General features: G+C 36.8%; 1 protein-coding gene across 1 annotated transcript in view; it reads left to right on the forward strand.

Moving 5' to 3' along the window:
- Window positions 1-26,117, forward strand: part of TPO (thyroid peroxidase) — a 48,364-nt gene that overhangs the window by 11,936 nt on the left and 10,311 nt on the right. Inside the window, 7 exon segments of the mRNA XM_074820559.1 lie at window positions 747-916; window positions 3,328-3,460; window positions 8,170-8,299; window positions 11,044-11,250; window positions 17,586-18,101; window positions 25,073-25,331; window positions 25,846-26,016. Coding sequence (XP_074676660.1) covers window positions 747-916; window positions 3,328-3,460; window positions 8,170-8,299; window positions 11,044-11,250; window positions 17,586-18,101; window positions 25,073-25,331; window positions 25,846-26,016 — 1,586 coding nt within the window.

Below are 26,117 nucleotides of genomic sequence, written 5' to 3' on the forward strand. Positions count from 1 at the left end.
TCAGTAAAAAGGATTTTTCTTATATTTAAGTGTTTATGTTACAGAAGTTATCTCATCAAACCTGAACTCCTTAAAGTTAGAGGTAAGGCCAGGATGTAAACCAACATGTATAGCCATATAACCATCTAATGAAGCCCTACTAAACTAATTGCTGAAACTCCATATATAACTAGTCAGTGCAAGACTGGTGCTTTGGCTGTCTCTGAGATGAGACATGTCTCTATCAGATCATGTCTCTATCTATCATATCTGTCATGTGTCTAACTGCAGATGGCATCCAGACAACTGTAGACCAGTTACTGGACTCCTAGGTGCTAAGGCATTTGTGAATCCACCTGCAATGATTGAGATGGTCTTTGATATTAGATGTTACATGAAAGCAAAGCCTACTCACTTAGATGTGTTTATAATGGGAGTCCTATATTGTGACTATCCTGCACAAGGTCTTCCTAGCCACTTTGTGCTGCAGTCTCTGTCCATCCCAACAGTTTCTGTCTCATCCTAAAGGCTTCTCACAAGCTTAACGCTGTTGTGTGTGTCCCATGGAAGGGCACTTTCCCTTTCTTTCCAGAATTTTCCTTTCAGAACAAGGTCACAAAGTAGTCTTCCTCTCTGCTTTCCCAGCATACCCTTCAATGAAAATATACCTTAAACTCGGACCATATCCAACATAGACAAATACAGCTATGAGTAAGTTCTAAAAGGTTATATGTTAAAAAACCTTCTGTGTTTTATCTCAATTATAGAAGTATCCAAGGAAGTGGAATAGCAACTCCTACCTTGCTGCTGGCTTTCTCAAAATTTCCTGAACAAGAGAGTCAAGATATTTCTCAAGCAGCTGAACGGATGGAAATGTCAATTCAAGTGCTGAAACAAAAAGTTTGCCAGAAGCACAAACGTTCATTGCATCCAACTGGTAAATATAGTATATTGACATTGGCAGAACCCCCTGTTGATTTCTTGAATGTTGTCTTTTAGATTAAAGTTGGGTTATCTTCACTTCTATTTTACCTTTTGCAGGAGTACATATCTTGTCTGCACCCTGGGGCCAGGATGCCCTCTCTTTTGTTCTTAAAAGCACCTCACATAGTCACTGTTTTACATTTTTCTTTGTGGGAATGTGGACTGTGTTCCTGTAGTTGAGAAGGCAGCACTATGCTATTGGCATCCTGTGAACTCATGACTGTATATTTGTACTGCCTATAAACCAGCTTGCATATCCACAGTGCAGCAAGCTTCTTGTTTACAGTGAAATATCTATCTTCCCCAGCACTTTGGGTTTAGTGCTTCTGGGGCCTAGAGTCTACAGATAAAATAATACAATTTCTATCACTCTGTGGCACTGGAATTTTCAAATACACTTCCTCTGGACATTGATGGCCTTATTAATATCCCTCTTTTAAGAATATACTTTCTTATTTCCAAAACTAGTTTTGTAATTCATTGCTGTTACACATTTATTTTCACTTTGTTTCTATTTAACTGGTTTTTTTATGTTAGATGGAGAAAGAAAGAGAGATAGTCCAGAAAGTTCAATGATGTATAACTGTCTAAGTAAAATCCCTGTTGCCATTAATTAGAGATGAATTTCAAGATATCTGTCTGGTATCTGGCAGGCTCAAAAATTCAGAAACATTGACTTTCTTTTTTCCATAATTTAATTCTGTTACTTAGAGCAGCATGAACTGAAGAATTGGTATTCTCTGTCTTAGTATTATAGCATGACATTATTTTTTAAGATATGGAAGCATTAGAGTGCTGTGGACAAACATAAAGATCCACAGTTTTTTTTCTTTTTTTTTTCCTTGTGGAAACATCTGGCTTGTTAAACTAATGGGACATTGAACTAAAAATATATCTATATGTGTGCGTGTGAGTGTGCATATATTTATATATACATAGACACTCTCACACACAGATACAGTTATTTTTCTGCCAATGCATTTTCAAAAGAAATCAAATTTCTAAACTGTAGAACAAGTGCACAAAATTCTTGTTAATTTTCAAAACTGAAACAACTTTAATGGAAGATGAATAGATGCTATACAGTCTATGTGCCATGACACAGAGTGGTTTTACATGAATTAAAGAACTAAATTGACTTTAAAGAAAATATATGACTCACTACCTAGGCAGCACAGTTAACTGGGGAACTGGTCTCTGAGTATAACTTTGAACCTGAACCAACATGGAAATACAGCTGTATCCACAAATTTGTCATGAGTAGCTAGTACATAAAGACAAGGTTACATAGCCAGTCTAACAGCCCATTCTCTCTCTGTTCTCACCCCTGCCTTGCACAGGTTTTGGCTGCTCAGCAGAACATTTTCTGAGCTGATTTGGCTCCTGAAGCTTTCTTTGTTTGTTTTTCTGGCTTACTTTTTTGTCTTGATTAATGGACTAAAGCAGCTTGGTTCAGAATTGGATGGGCAGAATGGGTAGGTGGTGAGACTGGGTGGCTTGCAGTAGTCAGTGGAGAGAGAAGGGCAAGAGTTAGATGCTGCCTCTACCATTTTCTTTCAGCATGTGATGGTTACAGTCAGTTTGAATGGCAAGAGTTATCTGAGTTTAGGAAGGATATTGCTTCTCTTGCATGTGTACTTCTACCTCTAACTGGCCATACAAGTGTTTATATACATGTGTGGCTGAGAGAGGGTGCCAGCTCTCTGGAGCTTACACAACAACCTGACTTTGTCCCTCATGAGCAGAGTGCTCACTGGGAGACCCATCTGGTTTCATATTATAAAGATATTAATACATGCTCTCTACTGGTATACAGCTCCCTGATTTTACCTAGCTTCTGAATTCCAGCTAATAATTCTGAGCCCCTTCCACTCCATGCTTAATTATATAGTCTTTTTATAGTCTTAATTATATAGTCTTTAAATTTCTGCATCTTTCCAGTCACCTTTTTTTCCTCCTTGGCATAAACTTTTGTTCTTGAATGGCTTTTTACACATTTGTTGTAAACACAGTTTTATTAAATATATATTATTTAACCAGCCAAGCAATGTGACTACAGTGCATGGCAAGAAAGCAAAGAGCAGCTTAAACAAGGAGAAAAAGGTGCAGGTCAATCTCAGTTCTTAGCTATGGCTGGACTACTTCCTTCTCATTGTCTACACATCAGATAATAAAACCAGCTCTTCCCTTTCACCCTCTGTCTCCTCTAGGTCCCTGAGACTGCCTCCTGCAGCACTTCTCACTAAGTGCTCTTTCCTAGGAAGAAAAGAGGGTATGCTGTAGTTCTAGCTGACAATAATGCCTCTTCTCCCATAGCAGATATATAGCAATAGAGCAAATTACTTGTTTGGTTCTTCCTTTCAGATCTTTTATCAGCTGATCTGCTCACTATGATTGCTAATATTTCTGGATGTCTGCCTTACATGTTGCCACCAAAATGTCCAAACAATTGCTTAGCTAATAAATATCGACTCATCACTGGTGCCTGCAATAACAGGTATGTATGATAAGAATTGTGCCCTGAAAAATCCTTCTTTCTTATTCTTTAAACTCAAGAAGCTATGTTTACTTTTTCCTAGAAAAATTGAGGAGGGTTGACTTCAAACTAACTTTGGCATTAACATGTCTCTAAATGAGGTGTCTCTGAAAGCTCCCAGGGGAAGAACCTCTTCATCTAAACTTTGGTACACTAATATTTACAGGCGGGCTCTCACTCCGAAGGCTTCTTAGATTATGTAAGGAACTTTATCAAGAACTGATTCAGTAAATGACTTTTTCTATATAAATTAAACAGACTGAATTCTAACCCAGGATTCATTTTTGATTGAATTGGATAAAATTATATCGAGCAGGAAAATGTAATTACTTCATGAGGAGCAATAGAAAATCAAGCAGATTCTCATTTTTTTATTTTCCCTCAACCTGAATATTTAGCAAGTATGCATCTAAAAATTCTGGGTGATATATTTATTTTTATATATCTATTTATATAGATATATGCTTATTGGCTATCTGAATGACAATTATTTACTGCTATTATCTACTTGTTACCTAAAATATATGGCAATTATTTCCTGCAAAACCCAACATAACAGATGTAACTGTATTTTCAGAATCTTCCAATGCAATAAGTGTGTAAAACTGAGAATGAGAGCCCTTCTGAGTACAAGGATAAATGATATTTATACTCAGCAGCATTTGGATACATAGGCATAAGGTCACAAACTGAAAGGCAGACTAATGTTATAAGTGAAGTGCAACAGAGATGTAAGAAAAGGTCATTAGCATTTCACAGGTTAAGGCACTCTGCAACGTGGTGAAAGAACAGCAGTAAAATTCTTCAGTTTTATTATTCAGTCAGTCTGTTTTTATGAGATGAGTCTGTTTTGTTACATCACAAGACATTTGCAAGAAACATGCCCAATAGTCTCTTTGTTGAAAGGACAGAACCTGATATGCATCGATGTTATAAATCCAGCTATGTGGATATCCATAATTTCCCCCAGGCACTTGCAGAGTTGCTTGGAATCTGAACTAACAGCTAGTATAATAATTGCACTGACAACTCCATCAGGGCTTGAACACACTGGCCAAAATTCATGCAGCTGAACACAGGCACTTGTGAAGCTCTTAATTTGCAGACATGGCTGCTGTAGTCTTTCTCTCCAGAGACAGAGAGAAACACTCTGCTGGGGTAAGGTAAAACATCTTTTTGTCTTCAGTGACTCTGGTAATACTAGGATGTGTATAGGCATTTCAGTCTGGTTTCTAAAGCTGAGTAGGGTAAATATGATCTATTGAGTCTGGTTAGTCTGTAGTCACTGTGTTCTACTTTGTGTAGTTTTATACTTGCACCAAATCAGTGTTTAAACCCATCACTCATATTTGGTGGTATTTTAGACTCTTTGCTCTAAACATCTGTAAAAGGGTCAAGGCAGAAAAAAAAAAACAACCAAACAAACAAAAACAACAAAAAAACAAAAACACTTTGAAACCAGTCATATCTTAACTTAGTCTAAAACTTTGTGAGCCCCTTGAAATCCCTCAAGCTTTACTGAAATACATCAGCTTAAAAATCCCATTACACTGTAATGTAAACAACATATTCTATGATGTAAGCCAGCTTCAGAGACTTCAAACATTAAATGAAATACCAGTCTGTACTTTTGCTTGCTTTACAGCTGCCACTTTCAGGCAGAAAATATATCAGGACCTATGTTGTATTTGTGACTTTAGTCACCCAGTAGGAATGTGCAGCTGTGCTGTAGATCAGTAAGTGCTGTATTTCATAGGTGAAATTTAAAAACAAAATTCACAGTGGAATTAATTGTTTACCTGTAAGAAAAATATATTTAAATCAATCTAAAAGTGAGCATAGAATTTCTTTACAGATGTTTTATTTAAGCACTTCATATATTGTGCCAAATCAGATAGATTACAAAGTATTTATTCCACAGCACTGGGATTACTTTGTTTCAGTGTGAACTTCCTAGAACAAAAGCATAACAGAATAGCATAAACATGGCCTTCTATGGAGAATATCAACATGACATCAGGCATTCCCAGCAGTGTCATTTTCCACATTTACTAGTAACAGATATCAATAGATTTCACTTTCTTTCTTCCTGAAGACACATGTGTGGATAATAAGCAAAATAAATTTACAACATTATTTTTAAATTAACGATACAGGAGACAAGGCACATCGAAATAGCTATTTTTTCCCCCCATTTGTTATACCAACTAACTAACATTGATCTGTGTAGTTTTTACTGTCTAGTGAGAGGGATTCAAAGGTGAAGGAATTACAGGTACTAAAGGAATAGAATCTCACAGTACAATTAACCTCACCTAATCTCAGCTTTCTGAGGTAGTTATATGTCTGCTTCAAGGCTGCAGCTTTGGCTGTTCCTAATAGTGAGAGAGAGGATGGAATGACAGGATGGCACTCAGGAGTTGTCTGTCTCTCTGGCTTGATGAAGAGGTGCTTAGATGACTAGATTACATTTTGTATGCCTAATATTTGGACAGCTACAAGGAATTTTATCTGCAGCATTTCTATTTCATTGCTGTGTCATTAACCATTTCATCAAGTAAGGACCCAACTGAATCCATTGACTAAGAAGAAGTTAAGATGTTTTCTTTAGGATAGCTGCTTCACTTCAAAACAAGCTAAGTGTTCAGTTTACTGACAGGCTTATTTTTCAGAAATTTTCCATGTTTGCCAGAAGTTATGTCCATGGTAGCTCAGAGTGATGTAAAACATGACAAAATCTAATTATTAAATTGCCATACGGCATTCATTCTTTCTACCTGAAACTAGGAAGCATATTAAAATAACATTCAAAAGGCATAGTGAACTGCATCTTAAAACTTCAGGTTCCTTCTAAGGGTGCCAAAAGAAAACCCAAACTGTGCAATTCCATTATTTCACAAGTGAATGAAAAGTCCCACTTCCCATAAACAGAAGGTACAGTAATCAAATTTGACTACTCTATAAAGCTGTTTGTTAACAAAATCTCATTATTTCAGCTGCCCTGGATAAAAACCTTTTTAACTCAAGCAAGATTCCAAGACATTAACATGTTTAATGGTATAATAAAAAGGCATGTAAGAAGGGTTTTACTAAAGTAACATTCCAGTGATCTACTAAAATATAAAAGCAATCAGGAGAAAAATCATTGGTTAAGCAGTTAAATTAACATTTCATTATTTTTAATTGAGTGAAATAGCACTACACTATGTGCAGTATTTTATGCAATTTCAATAAAGGCAAATCAACTGTAACTAATTTGAATGCTTTATTAAAGCATACTTCAACCTTCAAGTATGAATTATTGTGGATAATTAAGTGTATTACTGTACCATATAGCTTGGCAAATTGAGCCACTTCAGTGTGCCGGAGATCAATGAAGTATTAATAAAATAATTGTTCCCTCTTTAGCTTCCCAATAGAGATATAAATGTATGTTTTAATACTGTGTATTTCTCCCAACTGTCTGGGAATACTTCTGGTTCTTTGTGGCTCACTTGACAATTTTGGTCAATTGGGTACATTGCAAAAATTTTATTTCTTCTTTTTATTGTTTATATATCTTTAACAATTATGAACTATATTGAACAAGCCATGTTAAAAAAACAGCCAAACAAAAAAACCCCTGAAATATTCTGTAAGGAAAAATGTGTTAGAAATGTTCACAACAGAAGGAAAATTAATTGTGTCAAGCCCAAGACTCACTGACTATACTAATAAGTAAAAATCATCGGGAATCATTTCCTGGCCCTCAAATCAAGTAGGACCTGACTCTTGCCACCCTTTTAGACTTAGACTTTTGTCTCAACATTTTTGCTCCCCTTCCCTCTTCCGAGCAGGCTGGCAGCAGGATGGCACTAATCCCAAGGTGTGCCCAGACAGGTGTCACTTAGAGAAATGCTAGTTGGTATGAGCTGAAAACACACTGCAGTTAGTGTTAGCAACTTAAAAGCATAGGTAAATGCGTAAGAGTGCTTGGACTTGTGCATAGGCCTTCACAAAGCTGTAGCCAAGTAATTAGCATAGATGCAACCAGAGGGAGCATTGCCACTGAATTCAACAACTTTGGCCATACTTCCCATTTCCTCAGTCCTTTCTCTTTGAGTCTTGCTAATTGATTACTTCTGCGTGACTAGTATCCATTTTTCTTTTAAGCTTTCTTCACCTTTATTCTAGGGCTTCTTTATATTTTCCTAAATCTTGATTTCCTAACTATTGCTGTAAAGAAACATCTTTTAAAAGATGCCAACAAAGGCACTTAAGAGTAAATCTGACTTTATGGGGGATGAGGACACTATCAGGAAATCACCATGGGGCAAGTATTTCAAAGATGTCAAAAGGTAACCAACTTACATTATAAACATAAGTTAGTAATATTTCATTAATAATTTGATTTTTCTTTATTTTTCTTTCAAGTCAAACTGATGTTGGCATACATGAAAAACAATACTTGATGCCTTTTCATAGATCATTGCATGAACATCTTATTGCAATGGAATATTGCTCTGTGGCTGATTAATATTTTATATTATATTATTTTATATTCGTATTATTTTATATTATGAATATAAATATATTATGAAATATATAAATATTTTATATTCAGAATATATTCAGAGGTGCAGGATTTTGCTGCTGTTGTTTATTTGGTTGTTGTTTTTTTCTTTTCCCAGGGAACATCCTAGATGGGGAGCATCCAACACAGCCTTGGCTAGGTGGCTTCCACCAGCCTATGAAGATGGACTCAGCCAACCTCGAGGATGGGATCCCAGCATCCGATACAATGGCATCCAGCTACCCTTGGTTAGAAAGTGCACCACAAGATCACCTGAAACACTTACAGTGGTCTATAAGCATACCTGCCACCACAGCCCTCCATTTTGCATCAGTAGATTTAGTAGCAAAAGAATCTGTTGAGCTCAGTTAAGAAGCCACTAGCTTTGCTAAAGCATTAATTCAGTCAGCCAAATAGTGAGAGGTGCCCTGCGCCTGGGCTGGGCTAAGCCCATGGAGCAGTGCAAGGGGGCACTGACTGCTTTGGGGGGCAGCTCTACCAAAAAGGACCATGGTGAAGAGCAGGCAGGGCATGATCCAGCTGTGTGCCTGGCCTGGTTTGCACTAGACATAGGGCTTACCCTAGAGAAAAGGCAGAGCAGGGTGGACCTCCCATGCTGAAAAAGCCATTATAGAGAAGAGGGAAATCTTCACAAGGATGCATATGCACATGGCAAGAGGCAATGGTCACAATCTGTTCCTGAGGAAATTTGTCTTGATACAAGAAAAAAAAAATTATTGTGAGAACAATTAAATGTTGAAATAGGCTGCCTAAACAACTGCTGGAATATCCCTCATGGGAAATACCCAAAACCTGGCTTGATGGGGCTCTGAATAACCTAATCCCTGCTTTCAGTAGAAAGCTGCACCATGTGGTCTCCCGAGTTTCCTTCCAGCCTAGACTTTCCAGTGATTTTATGATTCTTTTTTTCAATAATGGTGCCTTTATTCAGGGAAGGAGGAGGGGAAAACAAGGTTGGATGTTAACTAAATAAATATAAAGCATATAGACGTGCTAGCATGTATACCATTTCTCCTAGGTTAGCGTACCTTAACTGAACAAGCATTACTGTCAAATTGTAACTTCTTTTTTTAGCTAGCCCAAGAAGACATTGCAGTATTTATAGATTTTCGCAGCACATATACTTAAAAAATAGCAGAGGTGCTACAGAGGGAAGTTTGAACAAGGAGTGTTTGCATACAGGACTGGGTGAAAGTCTCCAGTGCAATGTGCAATGATTAGGGCTGGATTTCCTATTTCTGGTTTGTCATCATTTCTTTGAGACCTGACTTTTAATGGACTCAAAGTCTTGTTATTTTAACCACCGTATGTTTAATAAGGATGAACAAGAGAATTTAGTGTTAATGTCATCTGCAACTCATGTTATTAATTAAATAATATTGTATCTAAGCTGCACGCTTTAGAGCTTAAAGATAGAAACCTGACATTTACATAGGTAAATTTCCAGTACAAACTGACTTTTTCGAGATTCATTAGGGTACACGTTTGCAAAGTAAAACACACTAAAACAAAACTACATGGCTGCACCAAATCTGGTCACATCTGACCACCAGCAAGGTTGTCTGCTTAATTTTATCATAGGATCATAGAATGGTTTGGGTTGGAAAGGACCTTAAAGATCATCTAGTTCCAACCCCCCTGCCATGGGCAGGGACACCTTCCACTAGATCAGGTTGCTCAAAGCCCCGTCCAACCTGGCTTTGAACACTTCCAGGGAGGGGGCATCCACCTCTTCTCTGGGCAACCTAAGTAAGAAGTAAGACAGGACAAAACTAGTGCCATAGATGTTTTTCCTTATTTACATAATTGTCTTTTTAGCTATCCAACAATATCCTTTAAAAAGCAACATGCAAATAATATGACTAATGTGAAGGTGAGAGACAAGTGTGAAGATTACTATAAAGCAATATTAGAACCAACGTGGCTGTGCAAGTTAACAATGATAAGAAAATCTTACTAACTGCAAGAAAAAAAGTTTGTGCTTTGTGGCCACTAAAATACTGATAGAAAGACTTGTATTCCCTATGAGCTCTATGTATCTCTGCTCTTAACCATTTCAGTATAAAGCCTGATGTTCCTAACAAGTCCCTTGTTGTTTCTTGTCTTTACCAATTCTGTTTGACTACATCTGCCTTATACATTCATTATATTGCCCTTATATTTATTACAGACTGTGTGACTATTTTATGTGCTGCCCTTTCAATTGCTTGACTTCTAAGGCAGCTGCTGGATGCAAGGGAATATTTTGCATCATGAGGGAGGTATCTGTGAACAATAACAATATCCGAATCATCACAAACTGACTGGTGATTTTGCTCTGATGGTTTTCTTGGTTATTGGTTGGACATGTAGCATAGATGTCTCCCTGGTATCTCTATGCAGCTTTCACAGAAATGTATTTTGGCTTCTCCTTGTCTGGGAGAGTGAGGCAGATCTTTCAGCAGCCTAGCTTGTCTCCTGGGCTGCATAAGCTGCTCCATTTATGTACAGAGTAGTAGCCCAGAGCCTCTGTGTATCCACAGTGATTTGAGGTTACCCAGCAAACAGAACCCATTTGTAGAAAGTAGTAGAAAACAGAATAAATAGAAAGAAAACTTTTAGACAGTCTAAAAAAAGTATGGTTTTCAAAATTCTCTGGAAAGGAACAGATCAAAGATACACTACTCATTTGGCAAATATATAGAAAAACTCAGCTGAAAGGTCTTTGAATCTGCTTGTGGCACTGGTATATAAGCTCCTGAACAGAAATAAGAGTCCGTCAGAGGTTGAGTTTTTTGTTGTTGTTGGGGTTTTTTTGGTTTTGTTTTTAGACAAACCATCAAAAGTACTCTACAACATCAAGCATTCTAAGGGAGGAAAAAAAAAAAAAAAAGATAGCTTTTATCACTGTTCCCCCTACTTTTTAGTGTTTTATCATTTTGTGAGAAGTAAATACTACTTGGCGCTCAAGGTAAAATAGTTCTCTCCCCAGGTTCGTGAAGTGACCAGAAAAATTGTTCATGCGTCTAATGAGGCTGTTACTGAAGACAATCTATATTCTGATATTATTATGGTATGGGGACAGTATATAGACCATGACATTGCATTCACACCCCAGAGCACAAGTAGAACCACCTTCCTAAATGGAATGGAGTGCCAGATGACATGTGAAAAACAAAATCCATGTTTTCCAATAAAGGTAAGATTCTAAATTAATTTCTTCAAGAGAAATTCCAGGCTGTAAACAGGTGAGTAAAGTAAAACACATTAGTGATACACATACGCTGAAATAATTATAAAGCAAATTGATAGATCATCCAGAAATAATAGAGCAGACAGTGATAGAAAAATTGAAACCCAATGCAACTCTTAAATGAAGCAGGTAGATATTTTAACTGTTTTGTAGAGATAACAAACTATAGCTAAGGTACTTATTGCAAATATCAAATTTTTCTACCTCTCAGATTTATGTTGCAGAGAAACCTTACTAATCCTCCCAATGTTATTGTTCTCATGCTTCAAGGTTTTGAGTTCCATTGGGGAAAATAGGGAAGTAGTCATAAATAATTCTGTTTTTAAATTGCCAGCCAGATAAAGTGAAAGGATCTTAACTTTACTCAGTGAAAGCAAAGGTATTTTTGGCAGTTAATGCAAACTTTTGAAGAGAGCTCTCTTTTCAATGTATGTATAAAATGACCTTCAGGGAGTTGCTGAAACTTCCATACATCACCTTTTTGCTTTGAGTAGGTGGAAAACATGAATTCAAAGATTGTTAGAGGGTTAGAAGACACATAAATTGGTATAAATATAGGATTCTGTATTCTTGCCTGATTGATTTAACAGTATAGTCATTCTTTCACTCAAAAAATTAAGTAGCGAAGTCAAACCACTTTTTTGTTTCTCAAAGCACAGACTGTCCATTTCATGCTATGGGACAGCCCCATGACCATTACAGCCCTTGGACTGGTGCCCCGTCTCAATTCAGAGCAACCTAAATTACTTTCCTTAGGGTTGGAGCTTGATTACTGACCAGCTTCTCTATGCGCTGAAACCAATGTAGGGAATAAATTCCATCAGAATAGAAAACTCTTTTCCCCTCAACAAACTGTAATAACTATGTCACAGTCTCCTTTGCATTAAATACCTCATTCCGCTTCCATTAAACATAAAGGAAAATATTCAGCTAACTGTAATGGGAACTGAATCAGGTCCTATGTTGAAAGATGGCTCATCTTCCATTTGGTGAGAGAATCTAAAACTGGGAAGGCTAAGTGAAATTAATGACTGCCTGCAATTTTACCACAGGCAGGTAAATCTAGTCTCTAACCCATGAGACAGGAACTTTTGAAAGTTTACCTTGAGAGCATTCAAAAAGAGCACAGACTTCTTAAAGAATCATATTCTCAGGACACTGAGTGACTGGGTAACCTGATTTAGCCACAACCACCTTAATTACAATGAGTCTTCCATAGTTCTGACAAAAATCTCTAGTTTACTATGTCTCAAATTTCCATCTGGGGAAAGAAATTATTCTGTTTAAGCTGTTAAGGAATAGCCTTAGAAATGCTCCCATTCCCAAATTCTTATCAGGAGAGTCTAGTACAGAAGTCCAGTCCCTGACCAGGAGTGCTTCACATGACATGATGAAGGAGGTGGAGTGCATCTCCACCATATGACACAATGTGGCTATGTATAGATACCCATTTTGAAAAAGTCAGTTTGCTGTAGCTATAAAACCACAAAAATCTATGAAAGTTTATGTTTTGTGTTTATAACATGTTATTTGAAACAACATAATTAGTATTGATCTTTAAGTGCAAACCCCCCACATTTTTTTATTAATAAATAGATTTTTAAATTGAGAAGACTCATACTGTTGCCCATAACTTGAATCAAATGTGGATCACAGGGACCGCAAAAGTCTAATCACTGACTAGTTCAAGCCTAGAAATCCTATCTGCTTAAAAAAGAGGCAATTTAATGGGTCTTCGAAAAAGGACTCGAAGGCTAACATTGTTCATGTGGTAGCAGCATTATGGTGCAGAGAGAAAGAAGATGCACAGATTGCCATGGCATAGACTCACAAGTGCATCCTTCAGTACTTTAAACAAGGGACATATTTTGGATTTCTTTCTTGGAGCTGTGAAGAGATTCATCACAGAGCATGTTTCAAGGATGCTCTTGAAGGCAAGCTATGTGTACATATACTAAATCTAGCACTGAATATAGCCTAGGAGCTGCTTCTGCTCAGCTGTATAGCCTAGCAGGGGAACGGGGTCAAGGCATATCCATGGCCACCTTTGGGAGTTAGTGCCTGATACCCAGAATGGCCATGGTGGGGGGACATATAAAGAAACTCAGACACAAACCTTTAAGTATTAGATAAGTTTCCCAACTTGTGGATTCATTACACGATCACAATCCCATGAATTTTTCAGGTCCATTTTATTATTATTCTATTATTCACAGCTTAGAGTGGCAGATATGAAGATGGTTGCTATTTTGCTTTTTTTTATATGTCTAGTATTTTGTAACTGTTTTTTTCAAAGGCAAAGAATAGACGCTGTATTAAAAAAAATTTAAAAAATAAGAGAGAGAGATTGTAGTTATTAGTGTGACCAGAGGAACTATTTTTTAAACACTGAAACAAAATGCTATTACCCCCTAGAACTGCGCTTCCTGAAATCTTAATTAAAACTGATCTCCACCTATTAAATATTTGGAAAACCGCCACAGTTAGTTTTATACGTTCATTTTGTATATGAGGAAACTGTGGCTGGTTTCCAAAGACAGTGAAATCAATAGCATATTATTCAGCAATGTAAACATGGAGACTGCAGTTTGCCCTCTTGCTGTGTTCCTAGAACAGCAACACCCAAGAGAGAATCCACCCACGGAAAAGGACAACTGTGCTTACACCTGCACGCCCTCCCTGGGGGTTTCACCAGGGAGAGGAAGCTCCTGAATGTGCACGCTAGGGAAGCTGGAAAATGTTCTGAGTCAGTGCAATTCAATGAAAGATTGAAAGCTTCAGTAGTACATTAATATTAATAATAGGTGTAAGTGAATGATTCATAGGTTAGCAGGAACCATTATGATTTTCTGTTCTGGACATTTTCATTATAAAGGCCATAGAATTTCACTCAGTGATTCTCACATCGAGCCTGTAGCTTCTGGTAGAGCCTGAACATTCTTTTTCTGTATCTTTTCAGGATTCCATAACGTGAAAAAAAAGAAAGAAAAAACCACTAGCTTTAGTTTATACTTCTTTTACAGCAGCCTGACACACAGAACAGGGTTGTAGAGATAACCTGTCATCCCTCAGATGATTATTTCAGGTTAGGGTTGAGACATAATGAGGCATTAGAAAGGCTTTCATAGGAGAGCTACTGACTTTGTTCAGTATTAATTACATTGCTGACAATAAGTTAGACACAGTGCATACACATAGTAAGATACAATCCTGAAAAGCTTTGTGATAGTTTGGATACAAAAAGGTGGAAAAGAAACAGAGCCCCAGAAAAGTGAGGTGATTTGCAAAAGATGACATGTAACATGACAGGTTACTGTCTCAGCTACAAATGGATCAGTCTGCGTGCACTCAACAGCCAGCAAAGTGAGCCCCTGCCTTTTTCTTCTCTGTTTCAGAGGTAGCAACTCACTGTCAGATGGAGTCATTGCCTCTTCTCCGAGTTTCATGTCCACAAACAAACATTCATGTTTTCCTTATCGGCAAACTTTTATAGACTCCAAGATAGATTTTCTTTTAAGTCTGCAGCAAAAATCCTTTTATAAGGTCATTTCCCACAGAACAAATTCACAATAAGAAAGACTTTTATTAACTGAAGTAACAGTTTAGATGTTGTAGTACACTGAAACAATTACTGCCTTTCATTTTCCTAGGCATAAAAGAATTTCACCATAAACAAGTTTGACCATGCATATATAATAACAGTTTAAATCAATGTGCAGCTATACTAGGAAAACTATTGTAGCCAGAGAGGGTTTTGTTATGATTTTTTTTTCCTCTAGAATTATGCAAGGCAGAGAAAAAAATGATGTGGATATTTTTCATTAGTTTTAGAGAAAAACATGATTCTGTACGCATTTCAGCAGAAAAGGGTCTATATTTTTCTCAGATTATTTCTGATGTCATTTGAATAATAATGTGAGGAAACCCTCATTTTCACATTAAGCTGCTGGCTGCAGACTACTTACCCCATGAAAAGGGGAAGGACTGCATTATGTGGTTCTGCCAGCCCCTTAACGTTCATTACTGCTGTTTTTCTCCACTGGAGCACAGAACAGTTTGAATTGAAGTTGCAGAGACAGTTAACTAAAGATTATTCAGTGTGAACTTCATTCACTGTTGATATGTTTTGTTGTGAGCCTCGCTGTTTAACAACTTCAAGGCAGCTCATACATTTTTTCCCAGTGATACCTGAATTTTTCCAGGCTTTCCTGATAGCTAGAAGCAGGATGCACTCAAACACATACAATGTTGTCGCTGACAAGTTCGGGTATTTGTAGTATGAGATGAGTTTCTTGCTTACATTACCAGCTGAAGGAAAAAAGAAGCCACACTAGGAGGAAGAGACTTAATAATAAAGACAAATACTAAACAGAAAACCCAAGGCAGAGAAATTACTTATTTCAGCAATCAGTGAAAGAAAGAAAAAGGAAAAGAAATTACATATTTCCTTTAAAAATAATCTACTTCTATTTGTTAAAACCTGGGTAGTGAAGAAATATTGGTAGAATTTCTTTACCAAACAAAACTTGAAAAATAAATTAAACTTTTTCTTAACTTAAATGCTTTATTGATACTAATCTATACTGACATGAGTTCTCAGTAGTAAGAAAATTTTACTTGGTATAATAAATGAGGTAATGATGTTATTATATGAAGCTCTTGAATTCCATTCCAACATTGCCTTGTTACTTTTAAATCCAATTGAATGACTATTCTAACTTCACAGACCGATCTCTGTATTATTAGAAGAATGAAGAAGAAATTATATCATTTTATATAACATCCGCAGTATTCACTGTCTTCTGCCAAAGAGTTTTAAAAAATGAGAAGCAAGCAGGATAGACTACAAATAAGAAGGGTTAGCTCAGGTGTCTGTACAAAACATTTATTTTCTCTTAGTCAGATTTTTGAAGATTTTTTTTTTCTGGGATATTTCAGCAGCTTTAGTGTCATCTGTACCTACTTCATGTTGATCAATTGATGAGAAAACCCTACATTTATATTCCCTGAAACTCATACTCCATGATTGTGATAACATTTTTAATTGAGGTTAATCCTTTTTAAACTCTTGGAACTGACAGGCTGTTATGGCTCATTGATGGTGCACAATGTAGTACTGTTAGAATTTGGAAATAATGTACTTTTCAGAAAAAAAGAGTTTGCAAATCCAAATCTGTGTTAGACAACACAGAGAGATTTTAATAAATTTGAAACATGCCAGCTTTTGTTTTAGGGATGAACTCTGTTCTTTGGAATAGACTTGTCTGAGCTTTCCTCTTGGATATCCTACAATGTGAATAAATTATTTCTCCCTCTTCCTTTCTCTCCTCCTCCAACCTCTATGACCTTCCCATATCTGTTAAGTTATTCACATACAATTTTCAGTGCTCTCCTGTGACAAAACTTCTAGCTGTCTGGTTTGGGCTGTATTCTCTGCTAATACTCTTACCTATACCCCATCTCATTTGATAATTCCCACATGCCTCTCTCACACCCTTTACTTATATTTGGAATAGCTGGCTGAGTGATGGGCTGGTTCAGACTATATCCATGCTGACTAGCACACAAATGCTGGATCACCATTTGACCTCAGTCTCTTGACTGTATGTGGGTCAAACCGATAAAGGACTGGGAAGGCTTTCATTTGGCAAAGGCTATGTGCAACCTTTGCTTTTTACAAAGATAATCAGGATTTAAATCTTGTAAGACACATGCTGCTGTAAAATAAGGTGAGAGAAGCATTGTGGGGGACTGGGAAAAAGCAGAGTGAATAATTACTTATGCCTTTTTTAGTTAGGAAACTAGATTAGAATTAAGTATCGAAACAAAGCTTTTACAGTGTGTTGCAGACCTTGAAACTCTTCATTATGTTTTTATGTATACATGTAAAGCTGCTGTTTCACCTGGTGTTCAGTAAGAACATAATTTGACCAGATGTTCACATTGTCATTGTGGTACGCTTCATGACAAATTTTGATTGTGAAACCATACTCATATAGGTGTAGATCTATGCAGAAGGGATTACATCAGTAGCTTGCTCTTATGACAGAATAAAGATTTGGGGTTTTATTTCTGTCTTTGCTTAAAAAGGGTTGAATCATCTCTTTGCATAAATCTGAAGGAAAACAATCTCTACAGCTTTAGAATGTGTCACTCCATTACATGCGATCTGAACAACTGAAAACTAAGACAGAAGATGGAAATGTTTACACAAACCTTAATTCAACATCCACAGCTGTTATCTTCACCTCAGAAAATACCCATTTTTTTTTTTTATGCAGGTGACCACCAATGATACATTATCCACAGGAATGGATTGCCTGCCCTTCTACCGTTCATCTCCTGCGTGCGGCACTGGTGATCATGGTATTCTCTTTGGAAACCTAACAGCACTAAATCCAAGACAACAGATCAATGGCTTAACTTCTTTTCTTGATGCTTCTACTGTCTATGGCAGTACCCCTGCCGTTGAAAACAAACTGAGGAATTTAACAAGCAAAGAAGGCCTTCTTAGAGTAAATGTTAAATGTTATGATAACCATCGGGAATACCTGCCCTTTACAGACCAGATCCCATCACCTTGTGCACAAGACCCGAATGCAAGTGAAGGTGAGAGGATTGAATGCTTTATGGCTGGGGACAGCCGATCCAGCGAGGTCACATCTCTAACAGCTATGCACACGCTGTGGCTGAGAGAGCACAACCGCCTGGCCAGAGCCCTCAAAAACATCAACAGCCACTGGAATGCTGAGACAGTCTACCAAGAAGCACGAAAAATTGTTGGTGCTCTGCATCAGGTTGGGTGCTTATTTGTTTATCTACACATTGCAGTGAATATCTTAGAACAGAATTGATCACGGAACTTCAAATATGTTTCTGTGAGTGGCTTTTGAGATCATGTTACCCTTCCTTTGCCACCTATTTCTGCGCTTCTGATTTGGCATGTTTAAAGTTTGTTCCATTTTCCTCTTTCCTGAATGCAATGACCTGGTCATTAGTTTGTCCAGACTCCTCAGTTCTCTGATATTCATATTTTCAGTTTCTACTCTGCTACATCTTTCTACCAGCTTCTCTGGTGTAAATTTTGTCTATTGAAGCAGCCTTTTCAGATGCATTTCTTTGTAGGTTTTTTTTGGTAAAGGAAACAATTAAAAAGTAATGTCTCTGTATTTACACAGTGTTCAAAATGCTTACTTTCTCATAGATATTCTATAAATTAATAACTTCGCTGTGTAAAAATGCCTGTGAAGTTCTCAATGAAGCATTAATGCATAAACTTCAAGGGCTACTCTTGATAGGATATAGCAGGAGAAATAAACAAGGTAAAATACAGAAGAGTCCATAAGAATGTTTATATTACAACTGAGAATAGGAAAACCTATTTCTACTCAGCATTTTCCTTTTTCTTTCTCTTTTTTTCTTTTTTTTTTTTTTTTTCTTTTTCACACACCAAGAGCAGCACTTTTACTGGCACTCACATGAACGTGAATAGCATGGATGGCCTGACCCGTGTTCTCAGCGGCTTCTGAGGATTGAAGCCCATTAGTGAAGTACACACATAAGCAATGTGGAACTCTCCTGGACAGTGTTGCACAGTGGCTGGTCCCAGAGCTGGTCTGGCTCCTGACGCCTGGACCCACAAGCCCCTGAGGGTCTCTCTCAATGTCTTTGCAGGTCCTCAAGTTTCTTATGCTGCTCATCATTGCTGGTCTGGCTGGAAACTCACTAGTGATCACACACGCACACTCAAAATAGAGAGTACACCCACAAAGGGGGTAGTTGGAAATAGGATTTCAGAATATAGCTTAAACTGCAGAGATACAAGGCTCAGTCAGACAAGCTGATCAGCTAACTTCACACTCAGACAACCCCTTTCATCCCCTTTCCCCTCTATTTTCTCATTCTTGTTCCTCCCCAGTCCACCTTGCCCCCCTCCCTTTCCCCACTTTTATCCTTTCCCTGAGTACCCCATAGTGTTTCACACATTCCCACAATCCCCTTAAAACGTCACGTTCTTACACAGATCCCACAAGTCATCTCCTTCTTGCACCCCACAACGACTCCTACCCCTGAAGGCAACTGCCCCTTTAGCTTGTGTGACGTTTAGGGGACAGTTTCTTTTGTTGGCTCATCTTGGTGGGTTTCACACCCAGGCTCAGAGTCTGGCCACTCTCTCTGGTGACTTTGGGGAATGGACAATCCTGTGAGCCCCTCTTCAATGGTTTGGTTACTCAGGCTGCTCTGCCTGACATTGCTCCTCCAAGCCCCACCAGGGCCTTTGCATTTGTGGAGATTCACCTTTAATCAGACAACCTAAGACACAGCAATTCAGTCTGTCTGTTATAATCCATAATACTGGATGAGCAATATCAGGACCAGAATAAACTGAAGGCTAGGGGACTTTCCTATGCTTTCTGATTCTTGCAAACAGATTCTTTTAATACAAAAAGGAGACTCTTTTGAAGATAAATTGGGGAAGGAAGGAGGAAAATATCACTATTCTGATAAAATGCTTTTCCTTTCTTCTGCCAAAATTTTTAGTCAGCAGAATATGCAGAATGTTTCCTTTAAGAAACCACCTGCATTCTTTGGTGTGTTGTTATTCGCACTTACAGCCAGATAACTTCAGAAAAGTAACATACTTCATTTAATTGTATTTAAGTCAGTCCTTTTGAAAAGTTTGGCTTTTTTATAATATATATATTTTTTGTTTACATTAACCATGTCATGTCCTCTGCTGTAAATGTGATGTTTGCATTAAAATTATGTCATTGACAAGTCAGAACTTGTTCTTAACACTTGTTAGAAGAAAAGTGCAAATCCAAAAGTAGGCCTCAGTGCGTTCGTGCACTTCTGATTTATGTCCACTAACATTATGACCTGAAAGAAAACACTTTGTGCAAGGTAATATGCTGCATGAATCTGGGCTACTCATTATCTCTGCCAGTATCACAGACTAATGAGATTTGCCTATGGCTCATTAGAAATGTGTTTGAGTTATATCTAGCTGGTTTAGAGACATTCATTCAAGTGAGATAATTGGAGTATCTCTACTAATGTGGTATGCTAACCAGCACATTAATGACAGCTCTAGTTGAAGTTACCTTGAGATTTCCTCTCTAAAATTTTGTTTTAGTTGCCACACATTTCTAAAATTATCTCTTTTTGTAATGAATACTTTCAAGCATAATTTTTGCCTGTGGGTGTGTAATTATAGAGACTTGAACAAAAAGCCTTTCCTTCTTTCTAGAATAAGGAGAATGAAAAAAAATATCTCTAAACCATACTTTTCTTCCTGGATGCCTTTTTGGCAGCATAAATATCTCTAGTGACAAGCATTTAATAATAGAAACTTGACAAAATTAACAAACATAATCATTGCCTGTTGATATCCTGGACAAAATAAATTCTTTTGGTTTCATTGTAGACATGTTTCACTGATAAGTAGTATATAAGCCACAACAGTGGTTAAACTCTCCCCTTCTATTTTAAGGGAATGACACATGCTTAATGCTAAAGTATTAACACTGCAGTATGCAGTGGTAAAAATACATGCCCTGATTTACCTAGTGTTTTGTGCAAAAAGACATTTTTCATTGTCATTTACTAACTGAAATGAAGCTTGTTTTGTTTATTCCTGTTTTGACCTGAGAAACAGGATAAGGAGAATTAGGATTCCTCCTTTTAAGCTATTTGAATGAAAATTTGTTTTCTTTAAACAAAAAGTGTAGACAAAACAAGAAAAAATGTTCAATTATGCAACTGCTATAATCTTAACATTACTATTTCATACATACATGATTTGCAGGATGAAATTGCAAGCACATGTGCTGTTCCGTCCAGAGACGGTTTCCCCTGATGTGCCATTTGGTTTGTGAAAGCTGGATGATGTGGCACTAGTCAGAGTGAAGCAGAATTTTTACAGATCAATCTGAATCAAATTCTCTTTTGATTTATTACAGTATCAGAGAGCCATCTCTGAATTAATGGTGTTACTGCCAGTTGATCCCAATTGTAGCTGACAACTGCCGTTAGTTTTCAGTGTGTATATAGGTGGCTTTTTCACTTCCTTGTACATCTGCTTGTGTTCTCTGAGCATCTTTCATCCCTACCTCTCTGCCACGATATGAGGCGTGGGTTGAAAGTGGGTGTCTTCTGAGGCTGACATGCTTTAACTTAACTACAATTATTGGGTTCAACATGGCTAACTTGAATGAAACTTGTTTGTGAAATTAGGTAATTAGATAACTCCTCTCAGAGCTTAAACTCTATGAAATTATAAAGCATAAATAGATAAATAATAGATATTATATGAGAGTATGTGTTGCACACTGTCATAACTCATGTTTATAAAGAGTATAGTTCAGACTATTAACAGACCTATAATAATGTGTTCATTTTTTATTAAAAATTGAACTCCCATGCAATCACCCTTTACATAGAAGTTTAGGACTTCAGTATCATCTGTAAATCCTTTAATATTTACAGTGAGAATTTCAAACCAACTGTGCATAACACTTTAATGAATTAAACATCATGGCTATGTCTGGCTGTTCTCTATTATTTCTACAATCTTTCCCAAGTGCAGGAGCTTCACTTAATTGGCTCTTATTTATCTCATTGAGATACTATTCCTTTGCAGTTACCTCTGGCCAATGGTAAAGACAAGTTGCACTTTTGGTCTTACTTATTTTTATGATAGTTCACAGATTTTTATATTCTCTCTTCAAGCCTGGTTTATTTTTTTATTTTCCTTTTCCATCCATTACGTCCGATTCACACCTACTTTGGAAAATACAGAAGGGGTTTTGGCAAGGAAACTCTGCTGAACCTTATGAGAAGTAATATGAATTTCTCTATCTTTTGCACCTAATTTGATATAACTTTTAATATGAACAAAAAATTCTCAGAAATAATCTGAAATTATGTAACCTATTTCCAAATATTTAAAGTATTTAATGACTTCTGCTGGAAGTCGCCCAGCCTGGAGGCAAACCCATCGAGGATGCTCACTGAGTTCATAAGGACACTTGGGAACCTCTGTTGTAATTCCGCCTTCCAAATGAGAGGGATGTTGCCTTTCATGCTAACAGCCTGTTTAACTTGGAGTTTTACTGTGCTTGCAGGTCAGGATTCAGTTACTTTTCTATAAACAGTGTACATGTGATTCATAATATGATGTAAAATCTGTACAAAGCCTTTTCTGACAATGTTGTAATCACTCAGATTCTGTTTCTGTCTGGATACTTACCAAATGTTTGGTTGAACTACTAGGAAATCAGAATTTTTTTTTCTCTGATATGACTAAATGAATAATATTTAAATACTCTTTATTGCTCTGTTACTATCTGGTCATATAGACTACAGAAGTCATCTAAACATTGAGCATATGGGCTTCTGTTTAAAAGACAGTGCCTATTCATCATCATTTTTCACTGAATTATGCCATTGAAACAATGACTGCAGTGAAACAGTAGAAATATTGACATTATTAATTAGAATTAATTTCTTCATGAGGCTTCTATAGAGCTTGGAGTTGATGCTATGAGATGCTGACTGTATCCTAAGAGAAGCTTGGATTACCACTAATCTCATAGATGTCACAAGGAGTTGACACCACCCAGTACCTTGCAGGTTCAGACTCATTATATCCACATAAATCACTTATGCTGCTGCAGGCACCTGAAACTTATTATTCATAAATAGACTCAAAGTAAGTAATAAATGGTAGAGCAGTTCATTATACTTGTTTGCAATTTCTTTTCCAACTAGTCCCTCTCTGGCTCTGCTTTTATTGACGTATTTTTAGACAAGCATGCTCCTTTGTTTCCACAGGAGAATCTTAGTTGTTGAAGGAACACTGTATTGAAAGAAAGTATTATGCTATTTTATGCCAAATATGAAAGGAAATAAACCTTTCAAATCATTCTTTCAGAGCAGGGAGTGCATGCAAAAGAATTTTAACACAAATAATTTTGATATTTGTCAGATATTTACACCTTCCTTAAAACTTATATATGTGTCAGTTATGAGAACTTGTAGTGAGCCTCTCCTTGACTTCATACAGACAAATCCAGGCAAGGTACATTCAGAGACCGTACAAATACTGGATGCTACTTTAGATGTGGTTCTTGTCAGATTCCAGATTCTTTCTGGCAGTATCATCTTCTGCTGTATTAGTAACACCATCTTAGTCTATATTGTCTAAAAATCACCTCTACTTGATGGAGCATCATTTAGCCATTGGAAGTTTCCATTAAAGATGCCTCTCCTAGCTCAAGGCAAGCATAAGATATCTTTTTACCCTCAGCCTTATAATTTTCATGTCTTGAAACAACAACCTCTCTTCCCCCACCAAGGAAACAAGAAATTAAGATCTTGCCTCTGGAGCAAATGAAAAATCTGAATTACCCTTTCCTTCAGGGAATCTGGCTTTATGAGAAGCTTAGCTTGGGATTTCATTTGCAATGAGCCAAAACCTTGCAGTCATATCAGGATGTTTGTGTCCATGGCTAACACAGTCCTGTTTAAAATCTTTGCTTTTGAAAACTAACTCTAAATCTAAAATTAGAAAGAACTGTTGTCTTGCAAAACCTCTGTGAATGTAGCAAAAGGTTAACTTCTCAAATGACAGTGTCAGTAGTAATTTCTAGCAATTATTTTATTTTATTTATATGCTGTATTAAAGGAGCTTTAAAACAAATTCTAACCTATTGTCTTTCAAATATTTTGTTCACTGCATGACGTAACCTGAAAACATAAAGAGGTTGTTACCTCTGCCTTCTGAGAAAAGTGAGCAAATTCTGGAGAGTTTTGCTTGTGTCTGTGCTGTGCCTAAAATAAAGAGACAAGTTTTTCATAAGGTCATTTTATGCCAACTAGCTTTTCAATATGCATTATATAAAGCTCAAAGTACATTTGTCTGTATATTTTATTGCACACTATATTGAATCTATAAGGTATTTTATTGAGTTCATTATGCTTCATATTCATCCCATTATGCTTTATTGAGTTCAGCATAATCTTTAACCTATAATGCACTTTCATTTTATTTGGTACGTTAGATCATTTTCCCCTTTATTCTTGGTCATGATTACTCATATGCTTTTTTCATGCAACTGTAATGCTATTACATTATAAAAGCATTTGACAGGAGGTGTTTATCAGCATTTTCATTTTTGAAGTGTGTTTTTTAGGAGTCTATAAATTCACTTGAGTTTAGCATAAAATGTCTACCAAGGGATTCTGGGCACCAGTATTTCAAAGTCTGGCCATATCAAATATTTAGTAAAGAGGATTTGTGTCACAAATATATGTCTGAAAATATGATCTGTTCATATCAACACCATTCTTGAAAGATTTTATAGTAATTCATGATTTGATTGCCACTTTTAAGGGCATTATAATTTACAACATCACAATAAAGGCTTTAAATCTCAGCACACCTCCTGTGAGCTGGATTACCCCTGTGGATTGTAAGTGAGCAACACTGGTAATCTCTGCTCAGGAGGCTTTGGTCTAGTTTATGGTAGGAGCTAACAGGGGCCTGACTACTGCACTATACTGAGCTGTGCCACTGATTCTCTCTGGCCATTTGTCTCCTCACTGCAAAAATAAGAGCGATATTGTTTACCAGCTAATACTGCTCTTAGTCATGCCAAAAGCTTGGGCATAGATGAGTGAAGAAAAAGGCATTTAGCACCTGGGAATCATTACTATTCATCTATAAAAACATTGAATGATAAATTTTCTTTTTTTTTTCTTTCAGATTATTACTTTAAGAGATTACGTTCCCAAAATCATTGGTCCAGATGCTTTTAATCTGTATATTGGCATTTATACAGGTTATGATCCCACAATGAATCCTACAGTTTCTAATGTATTTTCAACAGCTGCTTTTCGTTTTGGTCATGCAACAATCCAACCAATAGTAAGGCGATTGAATGCACAGTATTTAGATGATCCTGAACTCCCAAATCTTCATTTGCATGAAGTTTTCTTTAGTCCTTGGAGGCTCACTAAAGAAGGTATGGTTTTATTTAAACTGTTCAGGTTTTTTTTCCAGAATACTGTAACTTTTTTTCAAAGTTACTAATCTTGAATTAGAAATAGGAACATTTATTTAATTACATCACTGATTTAAGTTGTTGAACAGGTTCCAGAGCACTAATATGAACTGGAATGATTATTCTGAGTTAAATAGTTGTCTGAATCAGACAAAAGTTTCTCTCCAGATTAAGACAGTCTGGTAGATTGACAATAGTCTGATGACTGATGATGAAGATATTTTCTATCTTTTTTTGCGGATAAATGTATTATTAGGTTTCAAATTTTCTTACACCCAAAGAAGGAGATGGAGCCTTTTCATAGCACTATTCATTCTATTTCAACCAGAAGGAGACTTTTGTACGTGTTTGAATGTAAAAGCCTATGTGACCTATGTTTTAAAAAACATAGAAACATACATGCAGTCGCATTTTTTAAGAAAGTTATAATGGTTTATATATACGCTCTAACATTGTATTATTTTTGTGTTTAAAGGAGGCTTGGATCCATTACTAAGGGGTCTTCTAGCACATTCAGCAAAACTGCAAGTGCAAGATCAGCTGCTGAATGAGGAGTTAACAGATAAACTGTTTGTGTTGTCCAATAATGGTTCACTTGATTTAGCATCATTAAATTTACAGCGTGGCCGTGATCACGGACTCCCAGGTCTATTGATTTTTCTTGAATTTTTTTCCAGCTGGTTACTGAAATGTAACTGCTTATATTTGGGATGTAACCGTAAGCGATTAAGTAATAGCTTTTGTAAT

This window comes from Strix aluco, chromosome 3, assembly GCF_031877795.1.
Source record: "Strix aluco isolate bStrAlu1 chromosome 3, bStrAlu1.hap1, whole genome shotgun sequence".
Lineage (NCBI taxonomy): Eukaryota > Metazoa > Chordata > Aves > Strigiformes > Strigidae > Strix > Strix aluco.